A 20913-nucleotide genomic window follows, 5' to 3' on the forward strand; every position below is an offset into this window, starting at 1 on the left:
AATCAAATTTGTTCCGGATAAGTCATCAGTCTTCCGTTCACGGAATAACCAGGAAACGACAAAAAAAAAAAAATGAGACATTCGAAAAAGATCATCCACACATCATTTCCTTTTTTGGCTGCCAAGATCTATAAAAACCACAACATAACACAAAAATAAATTTCGATACTTTCTATATATGATAAGAGTGGCTCTTTATTGTAAATGCAAAAATAAAAATAAAAATAAAAATAAAAAAATGATGAGAGAATATCAAACTATGTATGGTAAATTGTAAAAAAAAAAAAAAAAGAGTGGAGATCTAAACTATTTTCTACAAAAAAAAAATCATCATCATCATTCTTCTACTTATTTTGTTTTGTTGTCATGATCTTCTTCTTCTTTTTAGTGGTGGGACCGCCAGAGAGATAATCCGAGTTAGCAATAGCAAATTCATCAGCTTGATCATACTGTTTCCTTTTCTTTTGTGGAATATTGTTATTTTGATGAGAGCCCTTAGATTTGTTGTCCTTGTCTAATAATTTTTGTTTCCCTGGCATACGTTCTTGTTTGGCATCCTTTTTCTTCTGAATCTTACTTGGATCTTGTAAATGAGAAGGTGCTTCACGTAATGCAAATGATTTGGCAAGATGACCCAAGTGTAATTTCTTGACATGGAAGACATGTTTTTCAGAGGCAGCATGAGTGGCATAGGCTCGAACACTGGACCAAAATGCTTTTCTAGCTAATAAGACATGCTATAAAATACAAACAAATCAGTATATCATTGGCATCATCCACTTTTTTTTTTTTTTTTTTACCTCTTCTTCTGAAAGGACATAGCGTTCCAATTGATTCTGATATTCTTGCGCCTTGGTTTCATATACATGTTGTTGTTTTCCAAATGATTGAGCCAATACATTTTCCACAGTAACAGGTTGAATGGTCATTCCTTGTGCCTTGAGAATAGGTAAATAATCCATTTCACTAGGGAGTAAGAATAAACGAGCCTCACCAGCCTTGCCTAAACGAGCCGTCCGTCCAACCCGATGCACGTAATCCTTCATATCCGTAGGTGGATCATATTGAATGATGCGATCCACATTTGGAAGATCTAAACCACGAGCTGCCACATCTGTACAGAGTAAAATACCACTAGTAGCTTCACTAAAAGTGGAAAAAGTTAGACTTCGAATGTGTTGTTCCAAATCACCATGTAATCGATAAATAGAGACTTCATTGCCATCACCACCTAATAAAGTACTTGGTTGACTAGGTTGACGTCTAAATTCATCTTGTTCCTGTTGTCGTTCCTTTCTTGTTTTCTTGTTCTTTTGTTGTTGATGATAGTTGTTTTTATTTCGTTTGGTATCATCATCATCATCATCATCGTCATCATCATGATTGTCCAGTATTTCCATCAAATCATCCTTGTCTTCATCTACATCACTCTTGATAGTTCCAGCTTTGGCGAATAAATCATAATGGAAATCCACAGAATCACAACAAGAGAAGAATACAATCACTTTGCTAGGTTTTCGTTTATCCTTCATACATTGTTGTAGCATGGCTGTCAATGTCACAAGTCGTAGTTTTGCTGGTGATATTGTATATGTTTGTTTCAATTGATTGGGAGTGGAGAATTTCATATCATCTTCATCCTTATCAATATGATGATCCGCATTCAATTTTTCTTGTACTATAGACGAGTCGTTTTCTTGATCCGAACCACGTACAAAAATAGGATCCACTAATGCTGTACCTGCCAAATGTTTCACATCATCACGTAACGTAGCTGAGCATAGAATAGTCTGTCGGGAGCGAGGCCATACCACTGATTGCAAGTATTGTCGAAAAGCGGGTTGAGGAGGTTGTTCAGTACGTTGTTTGATGAGATCCATAATATTCTTGAGCGTTTCTTCAAAACCAAGATCAAGTAAACGATCTGCTTCATCCAAAACAAGCCATTTCAAGTGTCGAATATCAAAACTCTTTGTGTTTTGTAGATGATCCAAGAGTCGTCCAGGTGTACTGACCAAGAGTGTTACCCCTTTACGTAAACGAGCCTTTTCCTTTGATTTGTTGCCACCACCCATCACCATATCCGCTACCATCCAATGACGTCGACCGTAATCTGCATCTGCTGGTATCCGGGGTAGTTGAAGTAGTTGTCGTAAAACAGTTGTCACTTGTTGAGCTAATTCACGTGTGGGTGTAAGGATAATGCCAACCGTGCCAATAGTTCGATCACCAAATGCCGCCTTTGCTGAACTTTTGTTGGTATCGTAGGTCGATGCTGCCACCAGTCTTTGGACAATCGGTAACAAGTAGGTCAACGTCTTACCAGAGCCGGTTTGTGCTTGTACTACAATGTCAACATCAGCCTTCCTTTTGTTGCTGCTGTTGTTCAAATCATAAGCTGTTTGTTGATGTTGTGCTGGACCAAGAAGGAGAGGAATGGCTCTTCGCTGTACCAGTGTAGGTTGATATACATTCATCTTTTCAAGCGCTTGAATCAATTCGGAACAAAGACCCAAGGAAGCAAGTGTATTTGTTTCATCAGCTGAAGGTGCATTACTAGGTTGTTGATCCATTTTCTCGCTGGTCGACATGCGTTCTACCTTGACAGTAGGATTAGAGGTGAATAGTGAAGATTGGATTTGTGCCTTGCCATGAACAAGTTTGACCGAGGTTGCAGTAGTTGAATCGTCTGCGATCTTGCTGTTGCTGTTGGTTGTAGGTGTTGTTTTTTTTGATCTTGCTTCTTCAGTAGTTGAGAAAGACGAATTGGTGGAACCTGTTTTCCCAGATCGATGAGTTGGTTGCGATCTATTGTTATTAGGTTGAGACCTAACAGGGGCAAAGTTAAGCATCATACCATCGTCGTCCATATTGTACCAAAAAAAAAAAAAAAGAAAAGAAAAGAAAAGAAAGAAAAAACTTGAGTGAATAGAAAAAACAAAATCAGTACCTTCTATATCTAAATGCCGCACACAAAAAAAAATTACAAAAATTTTCATTTGAAGGATCCAATAATAAGACATATGAAGAGAAAGTTGATATTTTCTTTATTTGTTCAAAAGCAGTAATAACAGTCAAAAAAAATAGTAATAATAAAAAAAAAAAAGAAGACAGGATGACAATATATAAAATCTGAACAGATAAAATAAGAAAAAGAAAAAAAAAACACGGAAGAAAAGAGAAAGAAAAGCTATATCAAAAGATGGGAATGAATTGCGAAGAGAGTTTGTTGATATGGTTTATTGAGGAGGAGGTCTACCGTAACCTGGAGGGGGAGGGGGAGGTCGATTGAAACCACGTCCAGCAGGAGGGAAACCTTGTGGTGGCTATAGAAAAAAAAAAGTATTATTATTAGTATGTATTAATGAATATCATGATGGTTGTTAAGATCTTACCATGCCAGGAGGAGGAGGACGGAATCCAGGAGGTGGAGGTCTAAAGTTTTGTGGAGGACCAGGTCTGAATCCAGGAGGAGGCTATTAGAAACAAAATAAAAACGATTAAAAAAAAAAAGATCAACCCACTTTATCATTTAAAGTATCAATCACTTACAGCACCAGGACCACCAGGCATAGGAGGTCGTCCATAAGGCATAGGAGGTGCACCAAAACCAGGTCTAGGAGCCATCATCTATATGTATATAAAGAATTAGTTAAAACAGATCATATTAATTGATCATGAATTCACTTACACCAGGAGCAGGCCCACCAACACCACGTACAGGTCCTGATAAACCAGCCATAGGAACACCTGGAGGAGGAGCAGCTGGTAATCCACGTCCAGCAGGCTAAATAAATTCAAAAAAAAAAAAAAAATTAACCATTTTATATAAAACACTTTCATTTTTTCGTATATACTTACTCTACCCATACCAGGACCACCCATCATAGTCATTCTACTTCTAGCATCATCGGCTGATGGAGGTGGAGGACCGTCGATACTAATGCTAATAATCGTTTCACCACGTAAAATAACAAGACCCAAAGTTCGTTTCATACTTTGTTCCTTTTGTTCCTTTGTATCGTTCTTTTTGCCTTTGGCTTTCACTTTACGGAATTCTTCACAATCTGCCAATACCAGATTCATATGTTTGTCGAATGCCAACATTTGTCCAGTCAACACCCGTGAATCCGATAACGTTACCCGAAGTCGGTAGTTGATGATATTCGCCATTTTTGAACTTTTCGACTATAAAAAAAAACAAGAAAGCAATCGTTAGTATTTAATCAATAATATTGAATGTATTCGTATATTTTGATGACGCGATGAACTATTTGAATAATAATCCATATAAAAAATCCTTGTGTTTTTCTTTTATATATACAAAGTCTTTACCATGTTGAACTATATTGTTTTGATTCCGCACTTAAGTGAGGAAAGTCGAAAATAAGAGTAAGTTGAGGTGAAAGGTAAAAAAAAAAAAAAAAGAAAAGAAAAGGTTAATGAGAAAGGAAAAGAAAGAACAGAAAAGCTTTCTGCGGTTGAAAAAAAAAAAATAGAAGGACACAAAAAAAAAAAAGGCTACCAAAAGAAAAAAAAAGCTTGTGTGTCAAGCACCCGTCGGTGGCTGAAGCGAGTCACTCTTAATTTGGCCCTACATTTTTTTTTCCCTCCTGGCGTTGACAACTACGAAGTTTTAACCCTTTCTATTTCTTTTTTTTCTTTTTCTTTTTCTTTTTTTTTTCTTCTTTTTTTGTAGTTTTAGCAATAACAACAAACAATCAACATGCCTCGAATTCATGATCTTTGTGCACGTATTCAAAATGGTTTTCGAGCACGATTACAAACAATGGCTGTACCCGAAACGAAAATGAATCTTGCTATTACCAATATTTTATACAAGGAAGGATTCTTAACCTCTGTTACTAGAGGTAATCATTTGGCTCCAGATGCTACCTTCACACCTACTACACCCAGTAATATTGCCACACGTCGTTTATGGTTACAACTCAAATACAAGGAAAACCAACCTGCTCTCAATGCTATGTCTGTTGTCAGTAAACCATCCAAAAAAGTCACTTATACCGTCAATGAAATGAAGAATCTTGCCAGTGGTCGTCGTGCCAAATTCATCTCACCTTTACAACCTGGAGAAATTGCTATTATGAATACCAACCGTGGTGTTATGGATTTACAAGAAGCTATTGAAAAGAACGTTGGTGGTGAAATCCTGTGTCGTGTCAACTAGAAAATCTTCAACTTATTCCCTTTTTTCCCTCTACTTTCTTCATTTTACATTTATATTTTTTTTGTTAGTCTTGTATCATAGAAATCATTTATAGTCTCGTTTATCATGCTTTATTTATATATTCTCTAGTAATAAACGCTCTAAAGCTCCAATGGAGTTTTCTTCTCTTTTTTTTTTTAAGAAATCATGATGTATATTTTAACAATTGTATGGACATAATGTAATAATAGGTCTTATATCATATTGAAAGATGGATGATAGAAAATACAATATTATGTAGATCGTATGTTCGTGTTATAGAAGTTCACAAAGGTACTTGCCCAAGGTATGAAGATATGTGGTACATAATATGATGACCCTCAGGTAAATTCATATGTTGATCTTTTTTATGATAATGATTCACATTATGCAATAGAATAGATGATGGTCACTATAATGATAAAAGATCAAGTATTAGTAATTGCTCAGAAATCATCTATTAAAATCAGAATATATATTTCTGTGGTGGGGAGAACAATGCCAAAGAAGGAAATTGCCAAACCTCGGTCCAAATTGAATAACCCGTGAGAAAAATCGCCAATTGAAAAAGAATGAAAGTAGAAAAAAGAGGTACATCCTTCTTCTTCTCTTTCTAATTTCACCTTTTTTTTTTTTTTTTTACTAACATCATGCTACGCTCTCTATTAAAACCATCTTTTCGTCTTTCCTCTGCCACTGGCTTATTAGCAAAACGGTAATTTATGGATTGAATATAATAAGAAAGAAGAAAAAAAATTTTATATTCATTCTCTTTTTTTTTTTATTTTCTTAGTTATTATGCAAACGCCAGACCTTTCGTTTGTTCTTCACCTACTTCTCTTTATAACTTAACTGAAGAAGAAATGATGTTGAAAGATATGGGTAAAAGTTTGAATTAAAAAGGTTTTACTACATTACTAATATTCTTTTTTTTATTATTATTATTTTGTCAGTATCTAGATTTGCACGCGAACAAGTTTTACCAAAAGTTCAAGATATGGACGAAGTAGAAAAAATGGATAAAGGACTTATTGATGCTATGTTTGAAAATGGGGTAAGAATATATATATATATATATATATCAATTAAGATAGATGTGATACTAACTATATTAATAGCTTATGGGATTAGAAACACCTGAAGAACTTGGTGGTGCTGGATGTTCTTTTACAAGTGCTCTTATTGCAATTGAAGAATTAGCCAAGGTGGATCCTTCTGTTGCTGCTTTATGTGATGTTCATGTAAGATAAATTTTTAATCATTTATATATTCATCATCATAGTACTATTTTTTTATTTTTTTTTGGTGATAGAACACGGTGACTAACACGGTCATTCGCAAGTTTGGTGATGATGCTCTGAAACAAAAGTACCTTCCAAAACTAGCAACAAATACGATCGGTAGTTTCTGCATTACTGAAGCTACTTCTGGTAGTGATGCATTTGCATTAGAAACAAAAGCTGAAGACAAGGGTGATCACTATTTATTGAATGGAAGTAAAATGTTTATTACCAATTCTGGAGAAGCTGAAATCTTTGTCGTTTTTGCCACTGTGTAAGTGATACAGTGATATGTTTTTTTTTATGTTAATTGATATTATTAGGGATCGCTCTAAAGGTTACAAGGGTATCACAGCATTTGTGGTAGAAAAAGAATGGGGTGTTGAAATTGCCAAGAAGGAAAAGAAGGTAACAGAACTAATAATAGTAAAACAGATACTAATTATTATTATTTTTTTTTATATCTAGCTTGGAATCCGTTCATCATCAACCTGTGTGATCAATTTGGATAATGTCAAGGTACCAAAAGAAAATGTACTTGGGAAAGTAGGACAAGGTTACAAATATGCCATTGAAAGTTTGAACGAAGGACGTTGTGGAATTGCAGCACAGGAAAGTAGAACAAAATACATCAAAAAAAAAAGATCTATATTAAATATTTATATTTTTTTTTTTTACTATTTTTTTAGATGGTTGGACTAGCTCAAGGAGCATTTGATATTGCTGTTACTTATGCTCAAGAACGCAAACAATTCGGTAAACCTATCGCTAGTTTCCAAGCCATGCAACATCAATTTGCTCAAGTAGCTGTAGAAATCGAAGCCGCCAGATTATTGACTTACAATGCCGCAAGACTTCAAGAAGAAGGACAACCTTTTGTAATGCAAGCAGCAATGTGCAAGTTAAAAGCAAGTCGTGTGGCTGAAATGGCAGCTAGTTATGCTGTTGAATGGATGGGTGGTAATGGTTTTGTGCGTGAAACTGGGTAAGTCAAGAATATGACAAGTTTTTATTCCTTTATTTGTTGTTAATTGATGATATCTTCTTTTTTTAGTGTTGAAAAGTTTTACAGGGACGCAAAAATTGGGGCAATCTATGAAGGAACTAGCAACATCCAACTTGAAACCATTGGCAAAATTCTTTCTCAACAATACAAATAGAATACCAACAACTTGTGTGATACTTGATCATTTTCTTTTTAGTTTAGTACCTTCCACCTTTTTTTTTGGATTTATTAGAATCAAATCAATAAAAGAATACATGGATAATGAAGAAAGGTGGTATTAGTGGCGATGATGATGATGATGTGGTTGAATGATATAGGATAGTAGGGAGAATGGTATGTAATAAAAAAAGGTGAATGGGAATACGTATGTTTATTATTTTTACTGACCACTTTTCTCACGGAATATATAGTATGAATAACAAGAAGAAAATATCTATTATAACCAAGTTAGAATCTGGTTCAAGACTGTGTGAAAAAAAAAGTGGAAGATAAGTATATAAAAGAAAGAAGGATTTGAATCATCACTATTGTACTCATAAACTATTCTCTCTATTATATCTTTTTTCAATATGTCTTCTCAACAACTTTGTGTTATTACCAATGTCGATTCTCTCGTTGGTTATGCCCTGGCTTTTTATTTTTTGAAGGAACAACAACATGGTTCTCTCCGTCTTTTGTGTCGTAACAAGGAAGGTTTGGAAGAATTAGCCAAGATGGGTGGTGAAATCCGTCAAGTGGATTATAATCGTGAAGACCAAGTTCGTGATTGTTTCAAAAATGTCAAGGCTGGTATATTGATTCCTGAACATGATTCTCATCGTATTCAACAAGCTGAAAATGTCATGAAGGCTGCTAAGAATGAAAATGTCCACCATTTATGCATGATGTCTCTGTAAGTTTTTTTTTTTTTTTTTTTTTTTATTGTCCATTCTCATTTCTCTCTTTTTTTAATATAAATTAGTGTTGGAGTTGATCATGTAGATCAAAATGAAAGTGAAAAATTCAAAAATCTTCTTCAATATCGTCACTTGGAACAAAAGATCAAGGAAATCATGGGAAATCAAGAACAATGGTCGATTGTACGTTTGTCTGCTCCTAATCAACTCTTTTATTTGATGGCACCTTTACTTGAAAGTCATCGTGTCTTACGTTTACCTATCAAGAAGGATCAAAAGTGGTCACCAGTGGATTTGAATGATGTAGTAGAAGCTATTTTCAAGTTGGCCAAGGAAAATCAACAACAAGGTCTCTTTTATGGTAGAAATCGGAAAGAACTCTATCAATTTACTCCCCGACAAGTTCTCTCCATGGAAGAATTAGTTCGTCAAATCAGTCAAGGATTGGTGCATGAAGCTGAAGAAATCAAGTATGAACAAGTAGGTCGAGATGAAATTCGCAAGTACCTTGAACAAATGCGTAATGATAAACGATTTAAGGAAAGACCCAAATCTGATCATACCATTGGTCGTCAAGACAAGCCTTATACGTTTCCTCTTGGTCGTTACATGAATGATGATTGTATTGAAACTTTACTTGAAATCTGGGAATTAGCTAATCAAGGTCGGATGGATATTCATACTGATGATTTGAAGCAAATTTTGGGTCGTGATCCTCAAGATATTCGCTCTTATTTTGAACAAAATCGTGGCAACTTTGATAGTCTCCGCTAGGTTTTTTTTTTTTTTTTTTGACTCACCTCCAATCATTTATTATTACTTGATTTAGTCTTTTTACTTTTTTTATCTCACTCAAAGTTTATGATTGTTTTCTTTTTTTTTAGCTTAGTCTTTTTATTCATTTTTTTTCTTTTTGGAGGGTTTTACAATGATCAAACAAATTAAATAAAATATATATATAAAAAAAAAAATAGTCTTTTTGTTGTACTCTGTCTTGCCACGTGCTCATTTTTGTTTCTCCACGCTTCATGATGTAAACGGATAAAACCATTCCGATTTGCATTGGTAGTACTCTTTGAATTTTCTGCATTGAAATTGACTCTCCGTTCTGTATTTTATATTATTGTAAAAATCTTTAATATATAATAAAGGGGGGGAATGAATTGTCACGTACGATGATGATTTAAAAAAAAAAGGAATCATTGATTTAATTCAATAAAAAAATAAAAATAACTAGTGAATGATCATGCCTAAAAAAAAAATCCCCATCGCAACAAATAAAGAGAGTTTGAGTGACAATCTGACTTTTCACTATAAACGAATATGGAAATTATGACGACATTTTTAGATTCTCTGCAAAGAGTCTCGCCCCGCCATTCTTTTTTTCGTAATAGTCACAATCTCCAAAAAAAAAAAAAATCACCTCCTTCTTTTTTTTCTTTTCTTTTCCTCTATTCTTCTAACTCTTTTTTTTTTTTTTATTTACTATTTGTCTCCCCTTTCTATAGGTCATACGTCATATATCATTTAACGAACATTACTCTATTCGGTCATAATGAGTATTGCGTTTGAATCACCTCCTCAACGACGTCAAGGCAATGATACCTATTTTACACCCTTGACAGTACCGAACTCAATATTGACGACAAACTCATCCAACACTCCAAATGGAAACAACAATAACAATAATAATAATAATGATGATAACAATGACGGTACAAGCGGTAGTACAACTCCTTACTTTACTGCACCCATAAGTCCAATGCTACACCAAGATTTTTTAAACGCTATTCATCAACGTCATTCAACTCAACCAACTGTATTTACTCCTTCTTTGGAAAGAAAACCTGTAGTATCTTTTGCAACTGGAGGTTCTATTGCTGACCGAAGAAGAGCAGCTAAACAACAACAACAACAACAGCAGCAGCAGCAGCAACAGCAACAACAACAACAATTATCGGGGCTCACACCTATAACACCCAAACAACTGGCGGATTATTTGGTTAATCAAAAACAACCATCAACACTTGTCTTGGACGTTCGGTCTTTTGTTCAATTCTCACATGCTCGTATCAAACAAGCTATCAATGTATCTGTGCCAAATACCATTTTGAAACGACCGACTTTCACCATGGAAAAGGTATACGAAGCTATTGTCGAAGCAGATCGTCATCGTCTGAAACAATGGTCTTCATATGATGTTATTGTATTTTATGATCAATCTTCTACGGTAGCCCAAGACCAATGTGCAACTTCGTACCTAGCCAATAAAATGATTCTTGCTGGTTTCAATGGTTCTTTATTTTATCTTCAAGGTAATTCATTCATTAATATATATATATATATATAAGATTTACGTTTTAACTTTTTTTTTCTTCAATTATTTATTTTGGTTTTATTAAAAAAAAAAGGTGGTTTCGATGCCTTCCTATCTGTATATTCTGAGCATTGTATTGTTACACCGTCATCTTCAACCCAAAATCATACTTCCAATTCATTACCTTTTTTACGCAACAAGGCTGTCAATGGAACAAAAACACCTTCTTTACATCTTGGTTCATTACCTCCATCATCAGCAGCACCTATCAGTCTTGGTCCTTATACTGCTCCTATGCCTCATTTTGAAAATCAAGCTTTTAATCCTTTTTTCTCCAATATTCGTCAAAATATGGAATTATCTCATGGTCCTATTAAGGAGCGATTTCCTATTCGTTTACCCACTCATTGTCATTCTGTATTACATCCTGATGATCGTTCATTGGTGATCGAAATGGATGGTCTAAGTCCAATGCCTCGAACCGTTGCTGGTGCTACTCTGGAAAAGAATAATCAAGGGAAAACTATCTTCAAGGCTCCTAGGTGGTTACAAAAAGCGATGGTGGATGACTCTACATTGGAAATGAGTACAATTTCCCTGGCTAGACTATATGAGGTAAATTTATTATAAACATACATAGTACATATATTATATCCTTGACTTATCTTTACATACATATATGTATATATAGAAACTGGAAAGAACTGAACAACGACGATTACAGAACATCATGCATTTTCATTCAAAAGATACCAACACTGAACCTCTGGACTACCCCCTCAGTATTGTCGCCGGAATTGAAATGGGAGCTTTGAATCGATACACCAATATTTGGCCTTTTGGTAATATATTTATTTATTTATTTATTTATTAGTATTCTGTTGATGATGTCATTAACCCTTATTATATATATATATATAATACAATAGAATATACACGTGTCAAGATACATGATACCCCCAGTGGATCGACAGGATACATCAATGCTAGTTTTATTCAATACCATCATCAAAGTACTTCAACTCCTTCTCGTTCTGCTTATACTCCTACTCAACTTAACAACAATAACAGTACCAATCTTGATATTCGTATGGCTTCTACCAATACGTCGTCAACATCAAATTCTTCATCTTGTCCCAAGCTAACAATGCCATCACCATTGTCATCTGTATCTACATTCTCTTCATCATCAACTTCTTCTCCTATTATAAATGCATTATCAACTACACCAGCATCACCATCATCTTCACCATCAGCATCTCCATCAGGAGCAACCAATTCACCTTTATCATCATGTCAAGTCAATCCTACCTGTCTCAAATTTATGAAATCGTCACAATGGTATCAACAACCTTATCGACGATATATATCCACTCAAGGTCCTTTACCTTCTACTTTTGATGATTTCTGGCAAGTTGTATGGGAACAAAATTCTAGGGTGGTAGTAATGTTGACAAAAGAAGAAGAGATGAATAAGGTAATTTCCAAAAAAAAAAAAAAGGATTATTCTATTTTTCTTTATATAAAAGAAGTATTTAGGATTGATGGTTTTTTTTTTTTTTTTTTTTTTTTTTTTTTTAGATCAAATGTCATCGGTATTGGCCTTCAGAAGTAAATCAGTCTATCCAATATGGACCTACACGACTCACATTGATTGGAGAAAAAGTACACGACATGGCAACATCAGATTGGAAAGAAGACGTAATTTTTGAACGAGAATTCACTATAGAAAAACTTAATCAACCAACAAGAAGAATCACACAATTACACTATACTGGATGGATGGATTATGGTGTACCAGACAATCCGTTGGGTACTTTAAACTTGGTACAATTAGCTGATAAAGCACAACGACAATACGAATCAGCATCAGCCAACGAAATTATTGGACCCATGGTGATTCATTGCTCAGCAGGATGTGGACGATCAGGAGCTTTTTGCGCCATTGATACAGTATTACGCAGATTGACACTCTCCGATACCAACAACAAAGAAAATAGTAATAAGGATAATGGGCAATTACAAGATACAGATGCGTTATGGGAAATCATCTCTATGTTTAGAGAACAACGATTGTCGATGGTGCAAACTTTACGCCAATTTGTATTCTGTTATGAAGTAGTCTGGTGGTGGTATCTAGGTTATGGCCGACAAGATCAAGATAGTATGGAATTTTAGATTGTTATTGTTATTATTATTATATTTTTTACTCGTTGTCCATTTGTTTTTCTGTATCGTTTCGTTTTTTTTTTTTTTCTTAATCAATATACTTCATTGTTACCCCCTCTTGTTTAGTCTTTCGCGCTCTTTTCCCACTCTTATATTATATTATTCATGTTTACTTGTTTCTTTCATTATTTATTTATATTCAATTTTTACATATTATTTTCCTCTCATTCACACGTACGCATATATTCCTTTTACTTTGTTTACTTTTTTAGGAATACAAATAAAAAAGAAAATTCAATCCAACTTCCATGACAACCAGACTCTTAGGTCATTTTCAAATAATAGTTTGTTTTTTTATGGTAACACGAAACGTCAGATTCCTCCCTTCTTTATTTAACATCATGTAAAGTCATGCGTCTTCATGTCTACCTTTTATTACGTTGCATTATGGCGATCCAAAAATAGACATAGTTTTCCCTCTATAAAAAAGTAGATGTGGGGCAAACAATCTATTCTTTTTCTGTATATCTACCATCTCCATTTAAAAAAAAAAATCATTTATTTTTTATATAAAAACGTTTTTTATTCTTTTTCTTTTTTTTTTTTTTTTTTTGAAGGGAAAAGAAGATTGTCATGACTATTTACACAAGGACGCATATTTAGATCATCTTTTTTTTTTTTGGGAAATGATTAATCATGATATCATATCTGTGGGAAAGAAAATGTGATGACCTCAAAAAACGCGTTGAGAGTCATGCTTAAAGGAACCCATTAAGAGGGTAAGATATAGAATGGTGGGCATTGAATGAATTCATTTTAGGAACATATTGATGAGACAAAACCATTTCTCAGCCATCCATCGTATGTATCATCGTCATACACCGTCATACCATCACTCTATCATCACAACATCATTGCGTCACCATATCATCAGATATTATCCCATCAGAGGAGGAATATGCGTCTACAGTTTTATTTATTGTTTGTTCCTTTCGAAGGAGAGAGAGAGAAAATGAAGACAGGGATAAAAAAAAAATATGAAATGGATCTTTCAAAAAAAAAAAAAAATGAGTGAATGAGTAATAATAAAGGGGGATATGAGGATATGAGTATATAAAAGAAAAATGTACAATAAAGAAGAAGAAGAAGAAAAAGTAAAACGAATATCAATAAACTAACAATACAAACAATGAGATAAATAAATCTAATCTGAGGAAACACCAGACAAATTCAAACGAATAATCCGCCGCTTGGGAATCTTCTTATGCTTAGGTCGAATGGTGGGTTTGACAGCGTGTGGAAGACTTCGATATGTCACATGATCAATGGTATGAGTGAAAGGCGAAATAGTATGGTGAATTTTCGATAATTGAGCCAGTTTAGCAGCACCAGCATTTTCAAACGGATCAAGAAGAATGGGTTGATCACTAGGGAGAATCAATTGTTGTTGTTGTGTTGAACTTTCTTCAGCTGACGGTAATCCTAATCCTTCCTTCACATACCAAGGAGCATCTACATCATCAGCATACATATCATAAATAGAAGGTGACGTTGCAACGGCTGAAGATGATGTAGTTGGAGAGAATAAGTGTTGATGTTTGTCATCTTCATCGTCATCATAATAAAATCCATTTTCTCCATCGTCATCACTAAAAACATCAGGAATGGTTTTTGGCGCTACTGAAGCATCGGGTGGATGTGATTGTCGATGATGATAAAGAAGATCTAAAGTAGACAAGTTGGCGGCTGTAACCGGCGTTTTTGAGGATGGATAATAACTTGAACCACTCGGTAAAGTTGATTTCATACACGAAGAAAGAGATTGTTGGTCCATATTGTTATGATAAAGATCGCTAAACGAACTATAGACTCCAGAGCCAGGTCGATAAAAAGTAGCAAATCTTGCGTTGTCCAAAAAAGAGGATGGATCTTCGATAAAAGGAAATGAGATATCAGAGAGATGGACTGAAGGAGTGATATTCCGTTCTTCTTCTTGTTGTCGTTGTTGATAAAGATGGGATGCTGATGACACACTAGGTGAGAAATCTGGCATGGATGCACTTTCAAAATTGGCCAATAATGAAGGATGTTGAGGAAAGATAGATGAACCTACTCTTGAGGGTGAAGATGACATTGGTCTTTGGCGTTGTTGACGCTGTAAACCAGGATCCGATACTACAGACATGGGTGGAGATACTATATTACCGTTTCGTTTCTTCCGTTCGAGTTTCCGTAACTGTTGTGCTTTGAGTCTAGCTTCTTGCTGTTGTTTCTTTGCCTTTTCTTGTTCACTTTGAATATGTCGTAAACTGAGATTGTGAATCATGACAGGTAAATCTTCTTGAAATAGATTGCGTAGTTGTTTTTCAATTTCCCGTTGTAAAAAGTTGCGTACACTGGTGACACTATCAAAAGTGGAGCTAATCAAGATGTTTTCCAATGGGTCGTTTTTGAATACCAAGGTGATCCCTTTTGTTTTAGATACTACAAGTACTACAATACCTCGTAGTTTCAAGTCGCTGATACGAAGTAACATTGGAACAACTAATGGATGGTCGGCTGCTAGAATATTAGGTCGTGTATGTCGAGGAAGAGCTGATTGTTTCGCATGCATTGGATTTGCCTAAGTAACATAATAATAATAATAATAATAAAATGGAATGAATATATATAAAAGAAATATAAAACCTTTTCTTTTCTTTTCTTTTCTTTTCTTTTCTTTTCTTTTCTTTTTTTTTTTTTTTTTTTTTTTTTTTTACCTGAACTTTGGTTTGAAGGACAATGTAAGCATCACCAGCATAAGTAAGTTTAAATATTCCACGAAACTTGTCAGTTGTAAGTTCACCAATTTCTAATATTTCCAGTTCGGGAGGCTATTTTTAAAAAAAAAGGGAAAATAAAAAAAAAAAAAGATATGAATACTAAATATATTTATAATAATATATATTTAATAACTTACTTGAGTACCCATATGTAATTCTTTGACAGTTATATGATCTACTATATTTTTTGGTTTGTTGCCTTTATTCAGAGCAGTTTCTAATTGAGCCTTTGCTTCATCATAGAATTCAATATCGAATTCAGGCCAATTAAATCGGAAAGCCATAACTTGTTTTTATCGATAATATAAGACGTTTGATCGTTTGTTGACAAAAAAAAAAAAGAAAAGAAATTAAGAAGACAAACCAAGTTGTTTCTTTTTTTTTTCAAAGTTCTTTTTTTTTTATTATTATTATTTTGGGATAAATATCAAACAAGTTATTTATAAGCGAGAGAAATGAAAAGAAAACAAAAAAAACAAAAGAAAAAATCATCCACAAAAAAAAAAGGAAAACCGGACATTGAATGACCCATTGAACCTCTACGGAGAAACTCGGGGGGAAACTTTTTTATTTTTGACTGGATTGATATCATTTCCTATGCAAAAAAAAAAAAAAAAAAAAGAAAAGATTTTCTCTAATAAAAAAAAAACGGATTCATCTTATTATTAACTCGTTAAAAAAAAAAAAGAAAAGAATCAATACTTTTATCTTTATAATGACAATATCTCATCATTATCCCTATTATGTGCTCCTTCATATGAATTAATGTCACACAATGTTGATGGTATGTGCTCTTTGGAATCATTCTCCCTTTTTCTATTTTATATGACCGAGACTATGATATTTAAGATGTGTTACACGTATTTCCTGTTTTAACATTTTAAATCGCATAATATGGTTTTATTGAATAAGTGTAATATACAATAACTACATAATAATTTTGTTTATTCATATTTGATACCCTATTATAGACCAAAAAAAAAAAAAAAGATTTGTAAGTTACTTTTGTAAATAAATAGAATGGATGTTTTTACCTTCTTATCACAATGCTGTTTTATCTGATCAAACAACTTGAGTAATTTTCTTCTTGCTCCTAGAGCCATCACTTTTTTTTCGAGTAGCTGATCATCTGTCAATAATATCATCTGTTGCCATGACATTGATTCAAATATTGGTGTATATTTATGTAATCGAACACTCTTGAGCCAAGCCGGAATATCTATATTCAAATCATCATTCAGTATTTTGTTTTATAGATATATATATATATTTACCTTGCACTATATTCATATCCACTTCTTCAAAAGAATGTCGTTCTTTTTGATGAGATGTTGTTTTGCTGCTACTATTACGTTGTATTTTCGTTGAATAAGTATAGTTACTGTTCCGATTCATATCAGATTGGGTATGATGTCCTTTAGTTTTGTTGACAGTTGGTCCAGAAGAGCCATGATATACTGATGATTGTAAATCAGATAATCCAGGGTTACTGTTGCTATATTGAGAACGTCGTCCAAAACCGTGAATATCACCAGATAGAATGCCTGCATTTTGTTTTGGAGGAGAATAGAATGACCAATGATTCACTTTGTTGGTCAAAGAATCAATACTGTCGAGACTTGAATTGATTTGATTTGTTGTTGTTGTTTTTAATATGTTCTTGTCGTTAGAATCAAGCGGTTGAAATAAACTCTCAGAGAATTTCCTAGTGGTTGGTGATGGTAAATCATGCCATGACGTTCTTTCTGAGGGAGTCAAAAATGTCATCTGTGATGTTGAATGACGAATATTTTCATTATTATTATTCTTGTTATTGTTGATTGGAAGTATGGTTGGTGGTACACCTAATGATTCAGGAGATATATCAGCAGATCTTGGTCGTGGTGCTTCAACGTGTTCATAAGAGAGTGGTGATTCTTGATTCCCCGTGCGTAGTCCCGTGCTTGTTGACTGGTAAGGCCATCCATCAGCAGTCAAGCTGGGTATATGAGACAAACAAGGAGTAGAGTTGTCAAAAAAAGGATCAGAGAAAGGCCGGGTTCCAGTATCCATAAAAGGGGAATAAGAATGTCGATATAAAGAAGAGATATCACCAAATGCATAAGATCGTCGATTCTTGCTTGTTTTGCTGATGATTGGATCAATGTCGGTATGAGAAGTTGAATTATCCATTTTTGGAGTATCTAAGTTGAAATTATAAGTGTGAGTTGAATATTGTCATCAGGGACAGAAGGTTCTCATGCGTTTCTTTTTTTTTTTTCCTTGCCACCTTACCATTTTCGGGATAGGACGGTGATAGGTTAACGAGGTCTTGTTTTCCAAGTTGTTGAAGAACAGTAATAAAAAATCGAATTTGAACTGGTGTTGAATGTTGAAGTAAAGCATATATTGTAGCCGTTCTTTCTGTTTCACTGAGGTAACTGAACCATTGATCCACATGCTTGATTTCTTCTTTCACATTGTTGTCCAGATTTGCTGATACCAAAGAGTCTAATACGAGTTCATATTGTCGTAAATCTTCAGATAAGTTGTCCAACACTTGACCTATCAAATATATATATACAAGTTAATATAAAATGGGGAAGGCAAAAAAAAAAGAGGGATCTAACTTACTTCCTTGAGTAGTAGTATTAGTTGAGTCTTGTTTCATGCTATCAGGTCGTACCTGGCTGTTCGTAACATGATGACGTTTTATTGAAGTGGGTGCCGAGACTGGTTGTTTCTTATTGTTTTTTCCTTCAGGAGTGAAAGATAAGGGAAACCCAAAACTAAAAGTATTTGGTATTGAATATATATTAGAAGAAGATTGCGGGTATGTCGATTGCATTGTCATTATATGGTGAGCTATTTAAAAAAAAAAAAAAAAGAAGAAGAAGAAGAAGAAGAAAGAAAAGAAAAGAAAAAAAAAGAGGGGTAAAAAAAAAGAAAAAGAAAAAGAAAAAAAAAGCTCAGTTCACTTTTATGCGCAGTTTTCCCTTGGTCTTTCAGTCACACCGTGGACTTGGCATCCAGATATGATAACGTTTCCACTATCATTTATGTTTATATCTAATTCCAAATCACCTACACTAAGTTCCTAATCATTCAATAAAGATACGTATCATTTTTCTTTATTCATACAATTCATGCAAATATCATCATCATCATCACTATCCTACTACTAAACTATATCATTTTCCATTCTTCTTTCCTCGTCCACGACCATTATAAGCATTTTTTGACCTCTTTTCCGCAGGCTTCAGAATCTATATAATAATAAAGGGAATCAGTATAAATTATTCTTTTCTTCTCTTTGTTTGTGTATTTACCTGGAATGAACAGAGTAAAGATTCATCCACACTCATCATAGCACCAGCATTGTCGAATTCGCCACAGTAATTGGGAGCCGAGAATAAAGTGACTAATTGTCGTTTTGCAAAGAATTCATAACCATCTTCCACTACTTGATGTGCACGACATATCAAGTCCAAATCATGCTTCTGTAAGAATTTGTTCACAATATCTGATCCAAAAGTAAATGATACACCACGATCGTTTTCATTCCATCCAGAAATATCCTTATCAGGATCAGCCCATAATAAATCACACAATAAACCTAAATAATAAGAATAAATAAAAATAATTTGAATTCAGTTTAAAGTATTTTTGTTTTTGTTTTTTTTTTTATTCGTATTTTACCAGTATCCGGAACATCTGTAGGACGCATCACTCTTCGAATTTGTTCCATGTTTTGTAAATCAGGAGAAAGACCACCATGCATACAAAAGATCTTTTCATCGATAATAGCTGCAATAGGTAAACAATTGAAACAATCTGTAAATGTTTTCCATAACTTGATATTATATCGTCGTTTGCCTAATAATTCATATATATATATATCAATAAATTGCACCTGATTAGACCCATTCCATTTTATTTTTCTTTTTTTTTCTTTTTTTTTCTTACATTCATCATAAAATCCATAAATTCGGTTGATAGATGCACATTCATGATTACCACGTAAGATAAAAAAGTTGACAGGGAATTTAATCTTGTAAGCCAATAATAAACAAATAGTTTCCAGTGATTGTTTACCACGATCTACATAATCACCCAAGAAAAGATAATTGGAATCAGGAGGGAATCCACCATATTCAAAAAGCCTTAAAAGATCATAATATTGTCCATGAATATCACCTATCATAATAAAATAAAAAAAATAAAAATAAAAGAAAAAAAAAAGTTAATCACTTACTATAAAACCCCCCCTTTTAACATCCTGTTTTTTTTTTTTTTCTTACCACAAATCTTGATAGGAGCTTCCAAATCCAATAAAATAGGTTGACTAACAAAAATTTCTCTTGCTTTGACACAAAGATATCGAATTTCTGCTTCAGATAATTGTACTTGTTTTCCTGGTCGACTTCCACGGACTAGATGAATTCATAACGATAAATTCAATAAAAGGATGGGATCTGAGATCATAAACCTTCCCCTCCCCCTTCTCTTCACTCCTTGTTTCTGGTTGAGTTACCTTCCAGTAGCCTTGAGATAATAGAGTCCAGATCAATGTTTTCAGTTATATCGTTATTCATTGAGAATGGTCTTTTGTTTTAAACGAAAAGTATCTATTGAAAATGAATATTAAAAAAAAAAATACAGTATAACGATTAGATCAAAACAAAATAAAACTAAAAATATATAATAAAAAAAAACAATCAAAATAATAAAAACAATAACCAAGTTTATATAACTTACAAAGAGAATACTTGGAATAAGAGTATATAAAGACTAAATAGTAAGGTTAATGGGAATAAGTAGACAAGGCTAACAGGAAGAAAAGGAGATGATGAATTAAGAGAGAGAGGAAAAAAAAAAAAGAAAGAAAAAAAAAAAAAAGAAAAAAAATCAAAATAATAAATAGGAACTGGTTCATTCTCCGCTCATGACCAGAAAAAAAAAAAAGTTAAGTATTTTTTCATATTTTTCCCTTTCATCATATACACCCATACATTGATTTGTATTTTAATTTATTATTATATCATTAACATAATTGACATATTATTATTCCATACTTTCTCCATTGATGAATCATTTCTCTGTCTCTCTCTGAGATCAAACAATCCCTAAACAACATGTATGTGTAACGTTATACTTTTCTTTTTTCTTTTGTTAACCTTCCAATATATATATATATAAACATATACCATATTGTCTTAAACTAGCGAATTTTTAAAA

The 20913-nt window shown here is 33.6% G+C and overlaps 9 protein-coding genes across 9 annotated transcripts; 4 read left to right on the plus strand and 5 right to left on the minus strand.

Annotated features, from left to right (window-relative positions):
• Positions 1-162: 162 nt before the first annotated feature.
• Positions 163-2877, minus strand: BX664DRAFT_335336 (P-loop containing nucleoside triphosphate hydrolase protein). Its single transcript, XM_051545881.1, has 2 exons — positions 801-2877; positions 163-737 (listed from the first exon to the last, which is right to left on the minus strand). Exons 1-2 carry the CDS (start codon positions 2868-2870, stop codon positions 345-347), a joined length of 2463 nt encoding a protein of 820 aa, XP_051398917.1. The 5' UTR covers positions 2871-2877; the 3' UTR covers positions 163-344.
• Positions 2878-3519: 642 nt separating this feature from the next.
• On the minus strand, positions 3520-4423 carry BX664DRAFT_153833 (uncharacterized protein). The gene is made up of 4 exons (XM_051539908.1): positions 4336-4423; positions 3862-4188; positions 3692-3787; positions 3520-3630 (listed from the first exon to the last, which is right to left on the minus strand). Exons 1-4 carry the CDS (start codon positions 4336-4338, stop codon positions 3541-3543), a joined length of 516 nt encoding a protein of 171 aa, XP_051398918.1. The 5' UTR covers positions 4339-4423; the 3' UTR covers positions 3520-3540.
• Positions 4424-4663: 240 nt separating this feature from the next.
• BX664DRAFT_335340 (30S ribosomal protein S8) lies at positions 4664-5358 on the plus strand. Its single transcript, XM_051545882.1, has one exon. It carries the CDS (start codon positions 4727-4729, stop codon positions 5186-5188), a length of 462 nt encoding a protein of 153 aa, XP_051398919.1. The 5' UTR covers positions 4664-4726; the 3' UTR covers positions 5189-5358.
• A 498-nt stretch (positions 5359-5856) lies between these two features.
• Positions 5857-7646, plus strand: BX664DRAFT_350673 (acyl-CoA dehydrogenase/oxidase; the record flags this gene model as incomplete). Its single annotated transcript, XM_051547634.1, has 9 exons — positions 5857-5921; positions 6000-6088; positions 6160-6260; positions 6325-6447; positions 6519-6760; positions 6810-6894; positions 6955-7102; positions 7189-7471; positions 7541-7646. 9 exons carry the CDS (start codon positions 5857-5859, stop codon positions 7644-7646), a joined length of 1242 nt encoding a protein of 413 aa, XP_051398920.1.
• A 415-nt stretch (positions 7647-8061) lies between these two features.
• BX664DRAFT_315468 (uncharacterized protein) lies at positions 8062-9162 on the plus strand (the record flags this gene model as incomplete). The annotated part of the gene is made up of 2 exons (XM_051542685.1): positions 8062-8384; positions 8454-9162. 2 exons carry the CDS (start codon positions 8062-8064, stop codon positions 9160-9162), a joined length of 1032 nt encoding a protein of 343 aa, XP_051398921.1.
• A 781-nt stretch (positions 9163-9943) lies between these two features.
• BX664DRAFT_265233 (protein-tyrosine phosphatase-like protein) lies at positions 9944-12883 on the plus strand (the record flags this gene model as incomplete). The annotated part of the gene is made up of 6 exons (XM_051540855.1): positions 9944-10703; positions 10800-11320; positions 11397-11547; positions 11635-11718; positions 11974-12182; positions 12287-12883. The coding sequence occupies 6 exons, from the start codon at positions 9944-9946 to the stop codon at positions 12881-12883; spliced, it is 2322 nt and encodes a 773-aa protein (XP_051398922.1).
• A 1195-nt stretch (positions 12884-14078) lies between these two features.
• BX664DRAFT_350676 (uncharacterized protein) lies at positions 14079-15980 on the minus strand (the record flags this gene model as incomplete). The annotated part of the gene is made up of 3 exons (XM_051547635.1): positions 14079-15497; positions 15634-15747; positions 15834-15980. 3 exons carry the CDS (start codon positions 15978-15980, stop codon positions 14079-14081), a joined length of 1680 nt encoding a protein of 559 aa, XP_051398923.1.
• Positions 15981-16637: 657 nt separating this feature from the next.
• Positions 16638-18554, minus strand: BX664DRAFT_335355 (uncharacterized protein). Its single transcript, XM_051545883.1, has 4 exons — positions 18310-18554; positions 17971-18240; positions 16971-17879; positions 16638-16915 (listed from the first exon to the last, which is right to left on the minus strand). The coding sequence occupies exons 1-4, from the start codon at positions 18527-18529 to the stop codon at positions 16662-16664; spliced, it is 1653 nt and encodes a 550-aa protein (XP_051398924.1). The 5' UTR covers positions 18530-18554; the 3' UTR covers positions 16638-16661.
• Positions 18555-18785: 231 nt separating this feature from the next.
• BX664DRAFT_282049 (Metallo-dependent phosphatase) lies at positions 18786-20551 on the minus strand. The gene is made up of 7 exons (XM_051541547.1): positions 20434-20551; positions 20210-20366; positions 19977-20108; positions 19642-19872; positions 19375-19551; positions 19005-19291; positions 18786-18941 (listed from the first exon to the last, which is right to left on the minus strand). Exons 2-7 carry the CDS (start codon positions 20268-20270, stop codon positions 18867-18869), a joined length of 963 nt encoding a protein of 320 aa, XP_051398925.1. The 5' UTR covers positions 20271-20366; positions 20434-20551; the 3' UTR covers positions 18786-18866.
• Positions 20552-20913: the final 362 nt, after the last annotated feature.

The sequence above is a fragment of the Halteromyces radiatus genome (assembly GCF_025201355.1).
Source record: "Halteromyces radiatus strain CBS 162.75 chromosome Unknown BX664scaffold_5, whole genome shotgun sequence".
Classification (NCBI taxonomy): Eukaryota; Fungi; Mucoromycota; class Mucoromycetes; order Mucorales; family Cunninghamellaceae; genus Halteromyces; species Halteromyces radiatus.

Excerpts from the sequence above, each read along its gene's own strand:
- BX664DRAFT_153833 (XM_051539908.1), bottom strand. Across the intron at positions 3,788-3,861 it reads GTGGTCCTGGTATGGGTAGA|CCTGCTGGACGTGGATTACC; the intron begins GTAAGTATATAC and ends GAATTTATTTAG. Across the intron at positions 3,631-3,691 it reads TTGGTGGGCCTGCTCCTGGT|ATGATGGCTCCTAGACCTGG; the intron begins GTAAGTGAATTC and ends ATATACATATAG.
- BX664DRAFT_335340 (XM_051545882.1), top strand. The coding sequence starts at position 4,727 with ATGCCTCGAATTCATGATCTTTGTGCACGTATTCAAAATGGTTTTCGA.
- BX664DRAFT_282049 (XM_051541547.1), bottom strand. The coding sequence starts at position 20,270 with ATGAATAACGATATAACTGAAAACATTGATCTGGACTCTATTATCTCA. Across the intron at positions 20,109-20,209 it reads TATCTCAAGGCTACTGGAAG|TCCGTGGAAGTCGACCAGGA; the intron begins GTAACTCAACCA and ends GAATTCATCTAG. Across the intron at positions 18,942-19,004 it reads CTTTACTCTGTTCATTCCAG|ATTCTGAAGCCTGCGGAAAA; the intron begins GTAAATACACAA and ends ATTATTATATAG.
- BX664DRAFT_335355 (XM_051545883.1), bottom strand. The coding sequence starts at position 18,529 with ATGACAATGCAATCGACATACCCGCAATCTTCTTCTAATATATATTCA. Across the intron at positions 18,241-18,309 it reads TAATACTACTACTCAAGGAA|GTCAAGTGTTGGACAACTTA; the intron begins GTAAGTTAGATC and ends TATATTTGATAG. Across the intron at positions 17,880-17,970 it reads ACCGTCCTATCCCGAAAATG|ATACTCCAAAAATGGATAAT; the intron begins GTAAGGTGGCAA and ends ATTTCAACTTAG.
- BX664DRAFT_335336 (XM_051545881.1), bottom strand. The coding sequence starts at position 2,870 with ATGGACGACGATGGTATGATGCTTAACTTTGCCCCTGTTAGGTCTCAA. Across the intron at positions 738-800 it reads ATGTCCTTTCAGAAGAAGAG|CATGTCTTATTAGCTAGAAA; the intron begins GTAAAAAAAAAA and ends TGTATTTTATAG.